We start from the raw sequence: 21,256 nt of genomic DNA on the forward strand, positions 1-21,256 counted from the left end.
AGTGGTTTTTAAGAACAAGTTTTTAAGCAGAATCTTGTCACGATGGGTAGCATGAAGAAAAAAAGGATTAGTGAATCATCTTCAGAGAGTGGTGAGTTGACAATTGATGCTTCTTTTAGTTTCAAAACTTTTTCATAGTTGCCTTTGACAAAACCGGAAATTATAATTTTGATACTCTTTCAAAAGAATATTTTGTATGTTGTAATAAAATGCATTTTGTAGAGAGGTTACTTTTTTAAACCATAAACAAACATAACTGAGCAACAACGTTACAAAAGCAAGAGCAAAATAAGCAGTTTCTAAAATGTTTAGATTAGACCATGTTTTGGTTATACCGCGTGTATCTCTTGTATTTCTTACACAATTGTTTTGAGGCTTGATAAAGATAAAGGCCATATTATACATAACCGAAAACGTTTGCTATTTGGTTCTTGTTTTTTAGAATGTTAAATGGTTGGTTGGTTTTGAATCTTTATCCTCGGACTGAAAAAGCCTTGATTGGTTATTCCTGGTAGTTTCGCAAATTGTAGAGGCTTTTGACGCAGGGCCGGTTGCCGAGGTTGGTATAGTGAAGTTTTCCGATTATTGAAGTGTTGTTGCCGGAGAATTATTCCATTCACCAGGTGCCGTCGAATGGAGAGCAGTCCTAAAATGCGTAGCTTAAGCGCACACCCCGAGAGTCGAACCAGCGCCCCGTGATCTTGAACTGTGTTGTTGTTCAGTTATGTCTGTTTGTGCAATAAAATGATTAGTAAAATTTGGCAAATGAACCACGATTATTGGACAATGTTTTTTTTTTTCCTTAATCAAAGTGATATGACGAAGATTTAAACGAGTGCTTGTTGATTCAGAACTGTTGCTTTGTGTGATGAGAATCGAAATATGAACGTTCAAAATAGATATGTAGCGACACCCAGCGACTGACAATAAATAGCTGACCACAAACTGAAATTTTCTTCAACCCAGAGCAAACTTCGACACCTCCAATTTCAAAAGTCGTGGGTTTATTCCTTTACCACGCCAGAACAATAACTCTAATAAATAAATAAATAAATATTTTGCGTTCGTCTGGTGACTGCAAACTAGGCTACCACAAGATGTAGAGAAAGGTACTGACATGTTTCTAGCTTTGTTTGATTGATTGAAACTTTATCCCCGGACTGGAAAAGCTTCTTGCAGAGCTTAATCCTGGCTGTTTCGCATACTTGTAGAGGCTTTTCAATCACTGACGCAGGCCCAATCACTTAGATTGACAGAGTGAAGTTTCCGGTTGTTGAAGTCTTGTTGCCCGAGAATTATTCCATCCATTAAATGCAGCTGAAAGGACAGTAGTCCTTAACGTGCGTTGCTCAAGCGCACACCCCGAGAGTCGAACCAGCGTCACTTAATCTTGAATCTTCTTCGTTCTAAAAACCACGCCCTAACCAACTGAGCTATCGGGGCGGGCATTGGTTTTATTCCCGTAAACTGTTGATAACTTGCTGTTGTTTTCCGATAACGAAAAATAAATTGAATTGAAATTGAATTTCCGACGTTTTTCCGACGTTAATGTCGAGAATAAAGCTGGTTGCCATTTTCAACATCGTGTGGTAGCCTAGTTTGCCGTCACCAGAAGAACGTAACACAAGTAATTTTTAATTAAACGCCTGGTGAACAGTTTTACTCTGTTTTCACTTTGATGCAGCACATACATAAAACTAAAGATAAAGTTTAAGCGTCTTCAAAGGTAGTATTTACTTTTAGTATTATTTTTGCCAGAAAGCTTCAATAAGCGTTATAACTAACAGTACAAGACGTAATTTAAAACTAAATGGCTTATGTAGCTTTGTTAATGTAATTAAATCTTCTTACCAAAGCGTTAATAGATTTGCTGTTACATATCTACAATGCTACGCTGATGCTACGCTGATGCCACGCTGATGCTTACATGCATTATCCTGCTGCATTCAGACAGAGAATTCGTGTGTGCAAACGGAGTTAGATCTCTGGAGGGTAGCGACAGACAACAAATCAGTATTTTTTTACATTGATTCAAGGTCTGCAGACGTTGAATCAATGTAAAAAATGCCGATTTGCTGTCTGGCACAGCCGCAGCCATTTTAACCGAGCAAGCGATTAAGGGTTTGCACTGTTATAACAATGCCAGGTTCCCTGCAGCCAACCAATCAATTAAAACGAGAAAGTGTAGTCTTCTGTTTAGATTAGATAGAATACTTTCAGCTGAACTTTTATGAAGGGTCTTGCTGGTAATGGACATAAGTTTACCACCGTGTCTAGTTATGTCTTGCTTTTGTATGTTTTACATATTTGCAAATAGTTTCAACAATTTTTTCAACAACAATTTAGTTTCCAATAGTTTCGGTTTAATCTAAGTCCTCATTAGGATTCTTAAAATTGATATTGTGACGCATGAGAGAAAGATTTTATTAGTTTTTTTTTAAATACTAAAAGCTTACAGAGGGCAAGCAACTTCGAATAACGCTATGGTTCTCTATTGCAATCTAGGTGCAAAAAATAAAAACTGTAGGGAGTTTTTTTTTTGTCAATGGTGACAACATACCAAACAGCGTGGTTGTAGTTGCAGCAAGAAGACAATTGAAAGCAGGGAAAGATTATGGGTTTACCGGTCAGCTGCTCCCATTTTGTGATGTCATTGAGTGCCATACCAAGACGCAGCAGCGTGTTCTTGAGCATTGTAGGCTACACATCGATCACACAGCTAGCAATAAGTTAAGTTACAATAATTCATGAATAAATACACAAAACAAAGTCTTTATATTTTGAGTAGAATCTATTTTCGAATAGTATCTATCATTTTAACATAAAAAAATCAACAAAAATCTTCAATTTTCTGCTTAATTATGAAGAAGCGTAAAAATGATTTGCATTCAGATACTTCAAGAGGGTCCGACAACATACCTGCCATTGTTGATGAAAAGTCTGAGGAAGACCTGTCATGCTCGGTAAGTTCAACCAAAAATCACTTATCAATGTATATTTTGTAAGTGAGAGATATGAAAGTCATTTTCGGAGTTGACAATTCTTTGCGTATTCTTTTTTTGACATGTATATGAATTATTAGCTGCAGTACACGGAGCTTCATTTCGCTATGCTGTAACGTTTAATTACGGTACGCAAAGTCATAGAAACTACGGAAACCAGATTTAGTTCTCTGAATCATTGAATGCACTCATGTCAAAGCATAAAACAATTTTATATGAATGTGAATATGCGCTCTACACTTTACAGTATATCAATAGCAAGTGGTGTGCCAAAGCAGTTTGGGTGATAAACTGTTTAAACTTTAGAAATACTAGTAATTGAATGACAGTGATGAAATACCTAGTGCCTCATGATAACACTGTTATTACGATAATGTTTAATTATAGCGTAACTCTTGCCATAAATCTATCAGGATTAATGATTCAAATATTATCCTGATATCCCTTTGAGATTAGGTCTAAGTTTAATCAAATAGATAAAAGTGACATCCCAATAACGAATACCAAGTAGATTAATCGTTGATTTCATCACAGTCTCATTTAGGCCCTACTCTGTATTGAAGGCTTCCGTTTTATTCTATGGGCGCAATGCATTGAAAAGCTTTTGTGTCTAAAAGTGTTTTTTAATGGCTGCAGTTTACTTTCAAAGTGACAAGCTATTTTTTTTTATTCAAGGAAATGTGGCAGTCATATCCGAAGCATGTCACTTTCATAGTTGGGAACGAATTCTGTGAAAGATTTTCCTACTATGGAATGCGATGTAAGTGATATCAAAAAGTTTCGACAAGTTAATTTAGAATCTGTAATGCAATTTTAAGTAAACGTGCTTATTCCTTAATTTTAGCGGTTTTGCTGCTGTACCTGCGAAACTATCTCCACTGGGAAGACGACACCGCCACGGCTGTGTACCACGCCTTCACAGTGCTGGCTTATCTTTTCCCATTGCTTGGAGCAGTTATTGCAGATTCTTACTGGGGAAAGTACAAAACCATCATTATTCTCTCGGTCGTCTATGTGTTTGGGCATATCGTCAAGACCATTGGATCTATCCCATATGTCCCAACACAAACTGCGCACGCGTAAGTAGACTAAGCTTGTAAATGAAGTAAATAAGTTTAACAGTAAAAAATTCATTCGATATTCTACACCGAACAAACGTAGACTAAAATTCCGTAAAACCATCGAGCCTCTATACGACTCTTTTATATTTGTTTTTCTTGCATTAAACTTCTGATATTCGTGATGTCATTTATACAAATCCATGATGCTTTGACTTTTTAGTGATTTCTTTGACTTTTCCAAGCGCTAGCAATGGAACGGAACTAACAAGTCAAAACACAAATCTAAATGTGATTTGAAGAAAATGCATTAGAAATCAACTACAAGCATTTGCAATTATAAAAAATAAGCGGTGACAAAGCGTTAGTTTAAAGAGAACTTCATCTCATTTCCCGAGACGCAGTGTTCTAGCTGAGTGTGTGGGGCCTTTGTCTTATATGTATTAAATGATCAAAACTTAGTGAATACAAATTTATTCAACAGAATTCTATCCATGGTTGGTCTGTTCTTCATCGCCATGGGAACAGGAGGAATCAAGCCATGTGTCTCCTCCTTTGGAGGTGACCAGTTTACCGTTGAACAGGTGAGATGCTGCTCTAATGATTTCGTTCGAAAAGCCGAAACGTAAAAGCACTTTTTACATTAAATTGTTGAGTGAGAATAATTAAACACAATCTTAAGCGAGTTTTATATGAGGTTTTGCTGATTAAAAAGCAATGCAATAGACCTACTATAGACAGTTACGTAATTATGAAAATGTGTGAAGAAAGTGCTCTATCGGAGCATGAAAACTTTGCTAAGTGAAGTAAAATGAAGTGTCATTCGATGGTGCTTGAAGTGTATATGAAACTTTTCACTCCAATGGTTCAAGCGCATTTAACAGTACTCAAGTTTTTTATAATTTTCTTTCAGAAGTACACACGGAAGCAATTTTTCTCTTTATTCTACTTTGCCATCAACGCGGGAAGTTTAATTTCGACCTTTGTAACTCCCATATTTCGGGCCGATGTTGATTGCTACCCGAATGAAACTGCCCCAGAATTTGACGAATGCTACGCGCTTGCTTTTGGCGTTCCAGCGGCCTTAATGGTTGTTGCATTGAGTGAGTGAAGTCCAACTTTTACGTTTTATGAGCTCGGCCTAATGTGAGTTTTCCCCATTTGGTAGCAGAGTTGTATACTAAGCATTAAGCTAATTAGGTCCGTTTTGTTTGTTACACGTCTTTAGTCTACTATATTTGTCTAACGCATGTTGCGTTTGTAAAATTAAATTTCGATATTACCGTGAGATAATGTGGGTTAGTTATCTACTTCGTGTTTAACACTATTTTCCTTTGATGCAGTTTTCTTCGTTGCTGGAACGAAGTGGTACACTATATATCCACCAGAGGGTAGTATATTCACACGAGTGTGTAAATGCATCTACTCAGCTTGTAAGAACAGATGGAACACACCTAAAAAGCAAAGAAACAAGGAACACTGGTTGGAATACGCAAATGCTGAAGTAACAACTAACTTACATTACTGCATTATACTTTTAACGGATCTGCTGGTATTTATTCACAGGGACACATTGATTTAAAAACTGAGGTGAACACAAATTTCAAAAACAAGGCCTGTCGATAAATACTGTACTCTGATTCTGCAGATTTAGGCTCACGCCTACAAAAATCTGCAAAAAAGCGAGCTTTGGCTGCGTAACTGTATGAATATGAAATTAGTTTGTTGTTCGCTAATCACTTATTTTTCATTTCAGACCAAGTTGATTCGTGATACTAAGTATGTGTTGCGTGTTTTGGTCTTGTATATTCCTCTACCGTTCTTTTGGGCTTTGTTTGATCAACAAGGATCTCGATGGACTCTTCAGGCTATCCAGACTAATGGATATTTAGTAAGATCTTCCATGTTACTTATTAATTTATATTAATCTATAAAACTATCTTTGTTAAGACACTCAGGCATGGCTGAAGGGAGACAAGAAGATTGACATCTTTTCTTTTCCGCTCTCCTAACCTAAATCTTCAATCACAAGGCGTAAAACTTGAATGCTACGAAAAACCTACAAAACTGTAAAAGTTACATAATGTTTATATTTCTTTTTCTACTATGCTGAGCGTCTGACGGTGATTTGTAAAATTGCTATTATTAATATAGTATAATATTAATTATCTTATTATATTATATAATATTAACATTAGAAATTATTAAACTTCATCTCAAAGCAAACTCTTGATCTGAAAACACTTAACCACCAGCTGCAATATGAAAGTATTATAAAACACCTTGACATACTCTTCAACATTTTGTTCAGGGCTCTTTGCTTATCAAACCGGATCAAGTGGAAGTTTTAAATCCATTACTTATAGTAACCTTGATCCCCCTATTTGAAGCCACCTTATATCCTTGCCTTCGCTACTTCAAAATTCCCTTCCCTCCTCTTCGTCGGATGACCGTTGGACTTATATTGGCTGGAGTCTCCTTCATTGTGGCTGCCATCTTGCAAATAGAAATTGACGTAAGAATTTTCACCTTTTTAGAATCAGAATAATTGCTCGTCTTGTCCTATGTGGTCGCACTGTCGTCATGCTTGATTAAACATTCCACTGATTCCAGCTAGCAAAATCCCGTTTTTTTACTCATGTAGTGCAAGAAAAATGGCTGAAATAATCATTTGGCTTCATTTCGGTTTAGAAAACTTTGACTCCATTGCCAAAAAGCAACGAATACGGAGTCAGATTCATCAACACAGCTCCTTGCAATACAACCATAACAGCAGAAGGTTATCCAAGTGTAGTCATCCATCCAGACGAGGTATTTTCAACTATTAATTTTTTATTGTTGAGCTTACTGCTTACTTTGTAGCGTAAACATAGCTTATTTATTAAGCAGTAAAAACTCAAATATTAGGAGCTTATTTGAGTTGACATACAGTTATCATATATAAGGATTGTGATATAGGCTGATGTGTAAAAAGTTTTCGATTATCTACTGTTTGTTGATGTGTTAAGTTTAATTGTATAGGAAGCGTAACAATAATTGTCAATTAACCATTTAAAGATAGTTGTCTATAAATGTAAAATCTAACTCATTAAGCATTTAAGAAAAAAAAAAATCTATAAGAGCGTCCATAACTGCAGACAGTGCACACCGTTTCGACCTTCCGGTCTCTTCAGTGCAGTAGGTACACTTACAAATCACCAGTATTGGATTCAGATTCTGCGAACAGATCTTTTGGTAAAAGCTCACGACATGTTGAAATGTACTCTTCAATTTCTTTCCCAGTCGTCTTAACTTTGTTGAAAACTCTATGTGATGCTAGTGCCTTCATTTACAATGATTTGATTTAATCTCTAAATAATTGAATTTGTTTGTAATAAATACAGGCCAGCGATATATTTTTCTACAAATCTGGAAGCGATTCGAGTTACACTTTTACTGCTTGCGATGGAACCGAAATCCCATTGCCACAATCCTCACTTGGGAAAGAAGAAGTGAAGGATATCATCATTAACGGAATGAACGGTGCAACTACAGCGGAGGTACAGAACACAAAACTTAGGAGTAAGACCGGTGTTTAATTCTTAATCACATAATTTTCACTATTACTGGTCAATTGCAAATCTGGCAAAGTTAAGTTCCGTTCTGTAAGTTTTGTTTGTTGGATTGATAATTTTTCTTGTCAAAGCTATAAATTGAATAAAACAGCTTTTGTTGAATTAAAAATTATGAGACAATTGCAACGCGTGTGTCCCCTACTATCCTACCACAACGAAACCATCAGTTCCGGATGAAAAAATAGTACCGGGTAGAGGTTCAGCATGTTTGAGCAGAAATTATTTCATGTGTAAGATGCTGGTCAAATTTCCTATTATTTTTATTTGAGCAAAAACGTCTTGAGACATTATTGCACAAATCTTCCTTTTCTTTTCAGGTGAGTATGATCACAGAAAAAACTGAAGATGGGGGAGGAAGATTTAGTGTTGTCAACCTTGACTCTGCTCAGCGCAGTTTGTGGATTTACGTGACTCCTTTGGATCGAGGAAAACTTCCTGACCGTCCTACTTTGGTTACAAGTGGCAAACGATCCGATCCTATAGATGTAGCATATGGAAGGTAACTTTTTAGTGTTGAATAATAATCTCCACCGTGTTGACACCACCAGGCTTCTTCTTCTTCTTCTTCTTTTTCTTCTTCTTCTTCTTCTTCTTCTTCATCTTCTTCTTCTTCTTCTTCTTCTTCTTCTTCTTCTTCTTCTTCTTCTTCTTCTTCTTCTTCTTCTTCTTCTTCTTCTTCTTCTTCTTCTTCTTCTTCTTCTTCTTCTTCTTCTTCTTCTTCTTCTTCTTCTTCATCTTCCTCTTCTTCTTCATCTTCCTGGTAACCTACTCAATAACTCGGTAACTTACCCAGACAGCAAAATCCGTCATTTGTACATTGATTCAACGTATGCAGATGTTGAATTAATGTGAAAATAACAGATTTTGCTGTCTGGGATATTACCTTTTGTCGCCATTAGAGGACAAAAATATGATCTATGGTCGGTAAACAATCTGGCTTTATACGAGTATGTTGTTCAGATGGATTGTAAGAATGTACGACAACGCAACGTTCAATTCTTCTGCCTTCAACACTCCAATATACAATGACACACTTTTCCTTGATGTTGGAGGAGCATACTCAATTATTGTGGAAGATGAAGAAGTGTTTCACGTAAATTACTAAGGGTTGTTGCAAATACGTTTTCACTTGTGTGTGTTTTTTATACGATGCAAGAATTGGATTGAAGTATGGATTCCGGTTTATGGTCCATTATGTTTTATGGTATCTTAGGTCCATAGACCCTATTCAATCCGTAAAACAATTAATATCAATTTAGAGTCTCTGAATTCCAAATAAAGCTAAAAGTTTATTCACAAAAGAGTAAGGCAAGCTCGTCGTTAAGCAACTCCTTTGGACCATTAGACAAAATTCCCAAAATAGCATAAAGTTTTAACAATAAATAGACTAGATTGCAAGTTGTCTTACGAAATAAATACTGAAACAAAATACTAAATGTTTTCTCTGTTATTTTGCAGATACAAGATTTAAACCCAAACACAATCAACGTTGCTTGGATGATCCCACAATTTATTATCATAACGGTTGGAGAAGTTTTCTTATCAATCACTGGGTTAGAATTTTCTTACAGTCAGGTATGGAAAGATTTATGCCTACAGAAAAAATGAACTTAGATGAACAGAAAATTATTCATCCACAATGCTGTTTTAACGTACCACAACTAAAAAAGGTTGTAGACCTACCTCCAACAGGCTATATTGACGATGGCGATTAAGTAGGCCTAAAGCAAGTAGATTATAACAAACTAATATACTGTTTTCCTAAAACAATAAATATCATCAATATTACAGTTCAAAGAAGTGCTCAATGTCAAGCAAAAAGCCAAGGAGAGCAAATTATGTGATAGTTACTATTCACCGTAAACCTTAACAGCCTATTTCATCCTAATTGGCATCATCAGAAGGTTCTTCATCATATTGTTGATCATCGTCTCAATGTATTGTCAGGCTCCACCGAGCATGAAGTCGGTTTTGACAAGCATATGGTTGTTCACCGTGTCACTTGGAAATATCATTGTGATCATAATTGCTGAAGCTAAAGGAATCGAAAAGCAATCAGACGAGTTCTTCCTATTTGCAGGCCTCATTTTTGCAGCGGCTTTGATTTTTATGTTTCTGGCTTACAGGTAGGCTGACCGATTTACAGCTGCATGGCCTGGTCTCGTTATTAACATCACTGTAATCATTGAGCAACAACTGTTGAGTATAAAGCAGGACATGAAATTTTGACTCATTTTTTTACATTTTTTTCGTGGTGTGAGACATTTTTCTTTATATATTTCAGTCTTAAATCGTGTTAAAACTTTGGATAAAGTGGGTTTAGGAAAGAAAACAATTTGCATTAATAACAATATCAACATTACCAATCTAACAATATAGTTCAAACGTTCGGAGGCTGCGTTGGTAAAGTATTAGTAATACGTTGGAATGCAGTTTGTGCCACAGTAGTAAACTGGCGTTAAATATTTGTTTTTGCTTCTGATCAGTAAACGTGTAGGGGAACTTTCGTATTTTGGTTTTTCCTTTTATTTATATTTTTTAACACAGATACGTGCCAGTTGACGAGAACGAGTTTGCCCAAGAGCTTGCAGATGAAGACATAAGACTCAAGCAGAAGATGAGGGACAACCAGCTAAAGATACATCCGGAAGCTTACGACAATGAAGCTATAAAAATGCCTGACCATCCACCGGCATGGGAAAGTGTTGCCAAAGAAAAATCGGACTTATACGAAGCTCAGACTGCTTTGTAGTTTAAGTCCTTTTTCTCGAATGCAACATATTGACAAATTTATTGATATTGATATTTTCTTCTCTTTTTGCTGCACTGGCGTTTAGCATAGACATCAATCTGTTCCTTTCGATTCACCTTGCATGTGTTAATTTAACAAGTCCATTTAGTTTATTGTGCATTATGTTTTCACAAATTAAACAACAATCTCTCCTCTTTTAAAGTTTTTGTGATATTCAGCTACAAGGTTGGTTGGTTGGTTTTGAATGTTTATCCTCGGACTGACAAAGCCTTGATAGGTTATTCCTGGTAGTTTCGCGTACTTGTAGAGGCTTTTGACGCAGGGTTGGTTACCGAGATTGACAGAGTGAAGTTTTTCTGTTGCAGTGTTGTTTCCGGGGAATTATTCCATTAACTAGGTGCCGCTAAATGGAGAGCAGTCCTGAAATGCGTTGCTCAAGCGCACACCCCAAGAGTTGAACCAGCGCCGCTTGATTTTGAGGCGGGCGCGTAACCACTGAGATAACGGGGCGGACAAACTGGGAAATTCGAAATTGGAAAGAAGTTTAAAGACAATGAACCCAATCCTAGTGGCCATGTTTGAACTAGACAGAATCGCATACTTTTGAATAATATTGAACCGATGACTGTTTGAGAATTATTAAATGGTTCTCGCCACTCAACCACACTTTCAAAAATCAATCATCGGTATTATTTTTGTAATTTTATTATTTATTACATGCAGGGCTCGATACAATAGTAGGCTTATATAGTTCTGAATCACGTATGACAAAATATCTCTTGAGTTTTATGTCAGTAGACCCCATGTTCACCTGAGGCAGGTTATCTATTTATGGTCAGACAAGCATGAATCTTCTAGCAGTTGTTGGGGTTTGAATGCTTTATGATTTTGAAAAGATGTCAATAAATGATTTTTTCTCCAAACAAGAAACAGTTATAAGCCAGGTCAAAACATCAGTTTTGTGAGTGCAGGTTCACCTGAGGCAAGTTATCTATTTACGGTCAGACAAGCATGAATCTTCTAGCAGTTGTTGGGGTTTGACTGCTTTATGATTTTGAAAAGATGTCAATAAATGATTTTTCCCCAAACAAGAAACACTTATAAACCAGGTCAAAACATCAGTTTTGTGAGTGATAGCAAGACAGTCAAGGCCAAGAAGCTGAGTGAAAGACAAGCAACAAAAATACGAGTTATTCTGAAAGTAACCAGGTATATAATCAAGAGGATGGGGATTTGCAGTGGTGGGGGTCTGAATTTATGCAAATCTGTTTTTGCTAGATTATCCTTAGAATCTATTCTTCTACTATCAAGTGCAACCTATTCCGCTGTAAAACCTGTTTCTATTTTCATGCATTTTTAAGACCATTTTTTTTGCTCTCAAGTGTAAGCCGGTGCTAACCAGTTAGGTGCAGTTACTAAAACCGGAGATACTTTATGTTTTGAAAAGTTGTCCATTTATTTGGTCAGATAGCTGTATTATTATCCTATGTTTACAGATATTATTTACAGCTGTTTCATGAAAATGTAGCTGATACCACGTAGATACCAGGTAGAAGAAGAAACCACGGGAGGGAAGCTTGAGAAAGCAATCGTCCCCCTAACATTTTATCTTATGCCAAAAAGATATGTTTCAATATTATAACAATGTCTTAATACCATTGTAATTCATGTTGAATGACGTTTCCTCCCAAAAGTTGCTGTTGCTTCTGTAAAATTTCCTTACCAACTACATCACTGGCTGATACGCGCAGAAGGGCGTTTGTAGCTTTGTGATCAACTCACGAGGTTGATTTCGTACGACGTGAAAGTTAACAGCCATAAATTTTCTTAAAAATATATAACTTGCAGTTTTTTACAACTTTAGTCGAGCAACTTTAAGGCAGCTATCACTGCGTATATAAGTTAGGCCTATGCAACTATGAATTAATTATTTTTCTAGCATTCCGGTTGTCACCCAGTCATTGCGAATTTTTTATAAGCTTTATTTTAAATTTGTTGAAATAATTTCAACTTTGAAGTGTTGTGTTGGATTACCACATTAAGCTAACAAGAAAAAAGGAAAAGTTTTTCTTTGTGTGTCCATTATGGCAATGTTTGCTTCCTTGGCACAAACACACTAGGTCTACTACCACTGCGAAATTATGATAATGTGATTCGTTCAATGACATTACAGTCATGTATCAAACGAGAAAACGCCATTGATAAACATAGTTTTATTTGCGCCTTCAAGATCATTTCAGATCTGCAGTAAGTGGTTTTTCTCGTTTGACAGAGAGCGACAAGTAGGCCTAACAGCTTTTTAAAATTAAACTGTGTTTGCACATAACGTAACCAAGGGTCCAACGTTGGAGTTTCTGATTGTTTTGATTCCATTTAAACATGCAAAAATGAGGTAATTTTCGATATGTTACAGTCTACGCATTGTAAAAATGACAAATAAATTTGATTCAATGCAGAGGAACGAGCACATGTCAGTTAGTTACTAGAAACTGCGCTGACAGGAAAAATTCTGACTACCTAGCTACTTATTTTGCAACATATCTTCACCAGATCGGTGCCAATCAAGTCAGTGAGAGTCAGTGAAAAACAATTTCAGAAGCGAAGGGTAAAAATACTGTTGGAGGGAAATTTTAAATTGAAATAAAGTTCTGTTGAAAAAATAACTACTGAATGCAGTCAAACATTTACAAAACGTCGTTCAACATGTCATACAATGCCATCAAAATGTTATAATAATGTTAAAAACATCTTTTTTTTGGAGGGGTAGAAATACAATTTATTTGAAGGAGGATTGCTTTCCTAAGCCCTTTGTGGCTATGTCCCTGAATCAAGTAAAATTTGTACCAGATCAAGTGTGACCGTTTGGGCAAGACCACTGTTTGCAAAAGAGATAAAGTGAGGTGTGTTTTATCGTTGGTTATGTTTGGGTCAATAACTTGGCGCTGCAAAGATTCAGTTTTTAAAGAACAAGGCTAGTCAAATCATACAAAAGTTATTGACAATGTCAAGCATGCTGCATGGAGCAAAGTAATAAACTAATCTTTATGTGAGTATAAATAGTTTTTATGCAATTGCTATACAGTTTTCAGGAAGAATTAAAGAGTTAATCGAAAACAGTCATGAATCTTTTTAAGAACAGACTTGAGCGTGATAAATAAAATCAGCTAAACATCGGCGTAATTAGGCTACCCGTGGTATAAAATCTATACACAAACTGTACAAACTAACAACTAGTCTGCCATACCAATAATTATATGAATAAAGGTTATTTTTAGCTGATTTTTGTTTTGCAATTAAAAAGTGAGAGCAAAAAAATATTTAAAATTTTTTTAATTTGAAACTGAAAATATTCAGGTGAATATAAAAATATTCGTAATGTAAAAATTATAAACAGATTGATAAAATCTTTTTATTTAAAATTTAAGGATATGTAATATTGAAATTTTTGGATGTTTCAAAACCGTTATTTTTGTTACTTCACAGCTTAGTGAAAAAAACTTTATGTAGGATACAAAAATGCCAAACAACGAGTTGCTTCATAAACAGTTCAAAGGGTCGGCATAAAGCTGGAATGTTAAATGTTACACTACCTGACTTTAACAAAAAACGATTACATACAAACTGTACAAAATAAGCGAAAGGTTTAAAAAAAAACACACCATAAAACACAGCAGCAAAAACGAACCGTAGGCATGTGCAAGTCAATAGCTTATTCAGCGAATGAGTTTTGCAATCAGTTTCTAAGGTTTGCAATGATTTCACACTTAGCTTTTCAATTGATGTAATTCTGAAACTTTGAACCCCTTTCAATCATTGAATCGTTTTCAAATACTTATTATAACAACAGCTTTCTCATTAGCGTTCTGTTGTCGTGCATCTATGGTTTGTCGAAGCTGTAAGAAAGGGTGAGCAAGTGAGCGATGAAAAATGTTAATAAAATGATTCATGATTTGCTGATGGAGAACGTATGTTATATTGCTTTACTGGTACGACCTCCAATAGTCGTCTGTGACTTTATGGTTCTTGTTGCAAGAAGATTACAGCTTTGAATGTCCAGCTAAAACAGCTGTTGCTGAGTTACTGCAGGCGTAGCTGAAGAGAGGCGTTTTAAAAGTGCTGTAAGTCGTGTTGTGGTAGTTTTAAATCGGTGGGAAGGATTTCATGGCAAAATAAAAGTGATCTGCAAAAATTCACTAAAAACGTGCAAACAAACTTTTATTTTGCATTGGTACACGTGTTAAAAAAAGCCTATTTTTTAAAGATAATGGATTTTTAAAGCTTTTTTGCAAACAGGCATATGTTTTCAAAGCCACTTTTGAAACTTCGATACACTGCAATTGCAATGTTTTAATAGAAGTAGGTTAAGCCTAGGCTGGGACCTACATCTAATAACAGCAAGAAAAAAATACCCTATCATTGGTATAAAACAAAAAAATTAGTTTCAGATGAAATATTTTTTTTTAGAGTTGCCATAGTAAATTTGAAAGTAAGACTATGAGATTTTTCATCTTTCTTTGTTTACTGACATTGTCCTATTCTTTTCCTCCCCCTGACCCTAACTTCCGGCAAACGAGATCAGCAAGAAGAAAAGATTTTAGAAATATGGAAAAGTATGATCCGGTAGCGGCTGCAGTAAGTAATACAACGAATAAGCTTTTTTTTTGAAAAGTAATACATTTATAAATAGATTTGGTGTGCATCCAAGCTAAAATTTGAGATAAGGAGTTAGCCTATCTCGCTTGTTCTGTGTTACACATTAAGATTTAGTCTTGTGCTTTGATATATAAAATAGGAAATCCTTTGGAGAAGCAATGAGATGAAAGTAGGCTACCGCTTGTCTTTCCTGGCTGAGTTTCACGTGAACTTTTCAGCGATGCAGTTCTCCAAAAATGCATTGGACAAAATTTCTTGAGGGGGGAAAACATGGGCTTAAACTCCCATTTAAAGTTTATTTACAAATGGTTGACCATGGTACATCATTTCAACGTTGTCAGACATTGAAAATAAATAATGTTTAGGATTTCTAGCCTGTGATGTTGATGTTGACAGCGGTATATACTGTAATATTATGATTTAATCTTGTGTATATGTATGTGATATTGCCCGACGTTTCTCCATTTCACAATTAGGCTATGTGTGTGATGATGAACAACCGCAAACATACAGTTTGTTTTACAATTTGTTTTGTTTGTTGAAACCCTGTCAAAATTTATATTAAATCAACGTATAAAATACAATAGAGGTCAAAGAGTCACTTTAAAATCGAAGATAGAAGAAACATTTAGTAAAAAAATGTTGTTTTTACTCTAATGCATTGTCCTTTATTTGTTTTAAACCTAACATTTTATGGCCTGCAAAGTGCAAGTATGGAATAAATTGACAGTAATTGCATGACTCAAGTCATCCATCATTTCAATGAAATATGACTGACTGGAGGTACAAGCTTAAGTTAGATTGCTTCGGTTGTACGCTCGGTTAAACTTACAACCCTATAATTCGCGTGCAAAGGTGAAATTATTCGCCTCTTTTCACAACAATCGGACCATAAAGATGGTTGGTGAAAGTATGCTTGTGCTATACTTGGAAAATATGTAACAAGGCGTGATGGATGGCTTTGAAATGATCTTGATGACTTACTGCCAACTCTCCGTGTCATGACATTGACAGACTCACATCTGATCACCCAGCAAATAGCCAACTATAGCCTACAGGCACATTGGGTAGGCCTACCACACATGACTGTGGAATAGAAAGGAATTTGGCGTGTCCAACGTTGATGTTGAGAATTTGAGGTCCATTTCCATTGCTTTGTTGCTAAGATCACATTTCACAATCATGTATATTTGTAATACTTCGTGTTTAAACTGAAGAAACTATAAATGAACACTTTAGTGAGCTTAAAACATGACATTATTCTGGCCACTCTTTTTAATGGCTAAGCATGGACGCTCTTGAACAAGAGCAATTTGTTTAAAGTGATTGGATAGGTAAATGCTCAACTGACAGTGGGCTATTTTTAGCAAGAAACTTGGTCGTTATTTCCACTGTATAATATTTACATAAGTAGAGGTTGAATGATTCGTTCGAATACTACATTACTTAACATACAAACACTGGCTTTAGTCAAAACTTTGCCTCAAAAGTGGGATGAACGGGTAGATCAAACAGGGTCTTTTTGCCAAATTTTGATGCAGATACCGCAATTTTGTATTGCAAAATATACGTGGAAAGGGAGATTCGATTTTTATAATTAGCTTTCAAATACAGTAGGTTCACCTTTTTGTTAGTTAAGCCATCGGTTACTTCAAATGAAGCTTCAAATACATTCCTAGTTGGCAAAGTTCATCATTTTCTATTGCAAACATTACATCAATGCAAAAATATTTATTTTTTTAGCTGGGGTAAGATCAAGTGGAATGTTTCTTTTCATACATGCCTTGAAAAAAATATTTACTTTTTGCATTGCTTTTTGCTTATTGTTGTAGTTTATTTATGTTTTATTGAAGTCGTGGTTTTATAATTATGGTCTTGCAGTTGCGCTAGTTACAGGCATGTAGCTAACCAACAAAACAAAAGAATGAAGCACTTGGGTAACTCACTATTCCTGTTTCAGCAGCCCGTTGGCGGTTAATATATTGCACTAAAACTTTCATTTCCAGCAATAATTATAACGTTCTTTTGATGAATGCAAAAGTACAAGCAGAAAAATATGCGTTGTTTTGTTTTTTCTGACGTTTCACGTACCATGGTAATGCGCATCCTCAGAGCTAATAATCTCAAAATAAAGTTAAAAAACACCTAATTAACAATATCAACAACTTTGTGACCACCTTCTACATTTCAGGATTACTTAGCGAAGTTTGGCTACATATCAAAGAATCGTCAAAAGAGTGCAAAAGTTGGTGGTCTGATTGATGTTAAAAGCTTTTCAAAGGCTATCAAGTAAGCTCCTTTCAAATAGTTTTTATCATTATTTTCATTGGTAAAAAAAGCTCTACTTAAACATAGCCTACCGTACTTACTATGTCATTTGTTGTAGGTGATATCGACCCTTGTGATAACTTGTACCAGATAGACATTGTGTTGTTTGTTTGCAAAAACCAACGCCGTCTTTGTAGTAAAGGTAAAGGTGAGTTCCATACTTGTACAAGCATTGAGGGATGAGAAGATAAGGTTCTCATTATACTAAGCCATTGGCACTAGCGAGAGTAGGGTGGCCAGTTCCTTTCTTTCCGCCGATTTTTGATCAGCAACTACGCCCACCCAATTTATTACACCCTGGGTAGAGGTGAGCGGTGTTTGTCAACAACCAGCTTAAGCCGGGAGTCGAACCAGGGTTGCATGATTGGAAAGCGAGAGCCTTAACAGTAGGCTATGTAAAGAAATAAGAGATTATAGCTATTTGCCATGTTTTGCCGAAAAGTTGGTTAGTTTATTGTTTTTTTTTAAACATAAATTGAACAAGTTAGGCTATGATTGTTTTAAATTGAGATGTATGAGAAATAATGAATGCTGTAACTAGAACTTGTTGAGAATAAAAAAGTTTTTGCACATTTCTATGGTGTAGGCCGTAAAGGGTTTGACACCAGTTTCTGGAAAAAACTGGCATATTTGAAAAAGATACAGAAGAAGTCGCCTTTACGGTGGCGAAAGCTTCATCAATAAATTATACAAGTTTCCAAACCGGACTGATTTTGTTTATTTATTATATTCATGGAAAATTAAAGTTTGATCTTTAGTCTTGTTTTCTTGCAAAACTATGCGTGACTTAACCTGTGTTGGTTGGCAAAAAGACAGCACAAGCCTAAACAGATTGTACATTACACAAGATTCTAATTGATTTCAACGTAAAAACGGCTTTAAATGTGAATGCTGAAACAGTTTTCATCCCTCATGTTGAGTCATGGAATTGCTATGCAAAAACTACTGTATAACATCTAAAATATAAATTGCTACTTCGAGAAATCCAGGCGTTGCCTACATAGCCTAACAAAATAAGCAGAATAAAGAAAAACACGTGTAAAATTGTTTTAATTTTCACCTCTAAACCGATTTCTTGTGCCTTCAAAAATGACATTTGTTTATATTTTTATAGAGAATTGCAGCGGATGGCTGGACTGAAGCCTAACGGCCAACTGAACAGAGACACCATAAAGCTGATGTCAATGTCACGATGCGGTGTGGAAGACACTGTAGGAGCATTCATGATGGGGTCAAATGGTATTTCAATGTCAAAAATTTATTAAATCAAACAGTTTCGTTTTTCTATGATAGTAACCTCTGGCGTGCGCAGGGGCGGCATTACGCTATGACCCCCTATCTCTCTTAATTTTTTTGCTTGGATAACTTAATTTTAAACAAATCATTTGCCTGGTTTTTAGATAACAGCAATAAAAAAAGCCACAGTGTTGCCAGAAACATATCCAAAGCTAAAAACTTTGCTCAATATCCCTAACTTATCCATGCGAAGCTTGTGTCGCTTTATTAAATTGTATCAGAGCTGCCAGATTTGTTACGCTGCTGAGCAACTTGCCACTTCATTCATCATCATTTTCAGCCTGTGAGAGCCCACTGCAGAGCGTAAGCCTTCCCCTTTTCATGCCAATTTACATGATTATGTGCTAGTTGGTATCAATTGGTTGCACTGTATTGCATTGTTTGTCAATGTCGTCCCTCCATCTCACTTTTGGTTTTCCTTTCTTTTTTTGGTTTCTCGTGGTGTCCATGTTGTTAATTTTTCAGTCCATCTATTGTCCTGATATCTTGCTATATGACCTGCCCAGGATCATTTTAGTTTCTTGATTGTGCTTAATATATCTCGTAATTTCGTTTGATTTCTGATCCAAAACTGCCGAATGGATCAGAAATCAAACTTGCCAATTAGTTGGTTATAAAAACTAAGAGTTTTAAATTTGGCAAGTACGATCAATCGTCAAACTTGTGAGGCCATTTTTGCTAAATTAGGCCATAAAAGTCATTTTCAATTTTCTGCTAAAATATTTTTTACTTTGTTTTAATACTATTGCCATGTGCTGCAATAGTTTTGTGATAGTTTACTCAAGTTGATTTTACTCAAGAACTAGTTTCAATAAAATATATTTTTTTTCTTTTAGCAATAATTCAAAAGACGTTTTTGTATTGATTTTGAAGGTAATGTATAAATCATTTGACGAGAAAGAGCTCATGAGATTTTATACAGTATTTAAAAAATATATATATTACCGTGTCCATATTACTGCCATCGCACTTGTCTGGTTCAACTATCCAATTGATCCTTCTCGCGACTGACGACACCCGTTTGCGCTGAGATCCAACTACTCAACTCAGGCACTAAGCCTTGCTCTAGTGCTGCACAATAAACGAAAACATTAAATAAAAACTGAAAACGCGCATTGATCTACAAGTGACAGCAGTGGCGCCGCCAGACCTTCAACATTGGGGGGGGACAAAATATTGACAGTGCAATAGAGATGCAGCGAACCCAAAATTTTTATCCGCACACCGCACCGCAACTGACTCATCTATCCGCGCACCGCACCGCACACCGCAATTTATCTGGAACTTTGACACTGCACCGCACCGCACACCGCAAATTACAAAATTAAAAAAAAATATTTTAACGAGTTATTGTTTAGAAAGTCAATTGTAGGAAAAAGCATCCATGGCATATAACTGGTAACCTAGTACCAATACAGTTGTGCACTAATTGGCCAGGCTAACCAGATCATATTCTCTTATCAGCAATGCATCTAAGTTCTAAGACATAATACAAACTAAGACAAATAGAATGTTCCTGGATCCAGTATCAGGACTTTTGAACACTTTTTGTAAGCAATAATGCAATTATAATGCCAGTGGCTATATGAACTACACACACAAAAGTAAAACTTATAGCCTGAACTCACTGGGCTAACTGATATAGTAAATAATGCGGTAGTTGCGCTAGGCCTATAGCCTGGTAACTGAGCTTATCAGCTAGGCTACTAACCAAAAACATTCGTACAGCTTCCCTGACAAGCAAGCCCAAAAACCCTGTCAACTGCAAGCCATTTGCAATTTGCATTTGCATAGCTTTCCATCTTAGGGTTTCCGAAGGGAAAAATAACTGATCCCTGTTTCCAATTTAAATTTGAAGTTTCATAGCTGATTCTTGAAAAGTTGAAAGTTTACGTTTACGAAAAATTAATTTCTTGAAAGTTTACGCGGCAAGCGGCGCGGCGCGGCTTTGTCATTTCAACCTTCCACGCGGCGCGGCGCGGCGCGGCTTGCATCACTACAGTGCAAGACAGTAGCATAGTCAAAAATTTTGAAAGGGGGGCCGGCGGGCGAAGCCCGATGGCGTGTTCGCTGAAGGCGACACCTAGCGGCGGGGGGTCTGGGGGTCCTCCCCCAGAAAATTTTGAAAAACTACTTTTAGTTTGGTGTATTCTGAGAGCATTTTCAACAAAATTGTGGGTATGAATATTTCTGTAAAATGGTGCTGTCTGGTGGCATAGCAAAAGGATAAGATCATGTTTTCTTCGGCATTTTTCGAAAATAAAGCTAAGTCTTTATGTTTTCTTGTTGCTAATTCCTGGCTGAGATATTTGAATGTTTGGTATTGGCAAAACTCGCTCTTTTAATGCAGTTTCGTTTAAAATTAGGCAAACTTTGTTTTAGAGACATAGGTTGATTGCTTTTTTTTTTGCGAGATTATTACAGTTTTATTATTTATCAATTTTCTCCTTGGTTGATTCAAAAACGATCTTATTCCGGTAAGTCACTAACTTTTATACTCTGAAGTCAACCCAAAGTTTAGAAAATGTAACGTCATAGAGGTCATACATCTTG

The 21,256-nt window shown here is 36.0% G+C and overlaps 2 protein-coding genes and 1 long non-coding RNA gene across 5 annotated transcripts in view; 2 read left to right on the forward strand and 1 right to left on the reverse strand.

The window, feature by feature from the left end:
- LOC145769591 (solute carrier family 15 member 2-like) lies at positions 1-10,727 on the forward strand. The gene is made up of 16 exons (XM_082581251.1): positions 1-91; positions 2,893-2,963; positions 3,678-3,762; positions 3,847-4,081; positions 4,545-4,644; positions 4,974-5,163; positions 5,404-5,564; positions 5,817-5,951; positions 6,372-6,575; positions 6,752-6,871; positions 7,444-7,599; positions 7,992-8,173; positions 8,635-8,767; positions 9,133-9,249; positions 9,622-9,800; positions 10,222-10,727. Exons 1-16 carry the CDS (start codon positions 43-45, stop codon positions 10,424-10,426), a joined length of 2,322 nt encoding a protein of 773 aa, XP_082437377.1. The 5' UTR covers positions 1-42; the 3' UTR covers positions 10,427-10,727.
- The window catches only part of LOC145769594 (uncharacterized), a 27,116-nt gene continuing 9,720 nt past the window's right edge, over positions 3,861-21,256 (reverse strand). The window contains exons 2-4 of one of the 2 annotated variants that reach the window (XR_014289024.1): positions 19,649-19,774; positions 5,344-5,514; positions 3,861-3,973 (exon numbers count right to left, since the gene is read on the reverse strand). This is a non-coding gene — a long non-coding RNA (uncharacterized LOC145769594). Of the gene's footprint in view, positions 3,974-5,343; positions 5,515-8,072; positions 8,440-19,648; positions 19,775-21,256 lie in introns of those variants that run through there. The other variant, XR_014289023.1, reaches the window with a different exon arrangement.
- LOC145769593 (matrix metalloproteinase-19-like) overlaps positions 14,888-21,256 on the forward strand; it is a 22,667-nt gene continuing 16,298 nt past the window's right edge. For both annotated transcript variants that reach the window (XM_082581255.1, XM_082581256.1), the window contains exons 1-3: positions 14,888-15,058; positions 17,271-17,368; positions 18,522-18,646. In XM_082581255.1, coding sequence (XP_082437381.1) covers positions 14,921-15,058; positions 17,271-17,368; positions 18,522-18,646 — 361 coding nt within the window. In that variant the 5' untranslated portion in view covers positions 14,888-14,920. The remainder of the gene's footprint in view (positions 15,059-17,270; positions 17,369-18,521; positions 18,647-21,256) is intronic.

Source organism: Aplidium turbinatum, chromosome 4 (genome assembly GCF_918807975.1).
Source record: "Aplidium turbinatum chromosome 4, kaAplTurb1.1, whole genome shotgun sequence".
In the NCBI taxonomy this organism is placed as follows: Eukaryota; Metazoa; Chordata; class Ascidiacea; order Aplousobranchia; family Polyclinidae; genus Aplidium; species Aplidium turbinatum.

Bases quoted from the DNA above. Each gene is read 5' to 3' on its own strand.
- LOC145769591 (XM_082581251.1), top strand. From the start codon at position 43: ATGGGTAGCATGAAGAAAAAAAGGATTAGTGAATCATCTTCAGAGAGT. The intron at 2,964-3,677 runs GTAAGTTCAACC...TTTTTATTCAAG, and splicing joins AGGAAGACCTGTCATGCTCG to GAAATGTGGCAGTCATATCC. The intron at 5,952-6,371 runs GTAAGATCTTCC...CATTTTGTTCAG, and splicing joins TCCAGACTAATGGATATTTA to GGCTCTTTGCTTATCAAACC.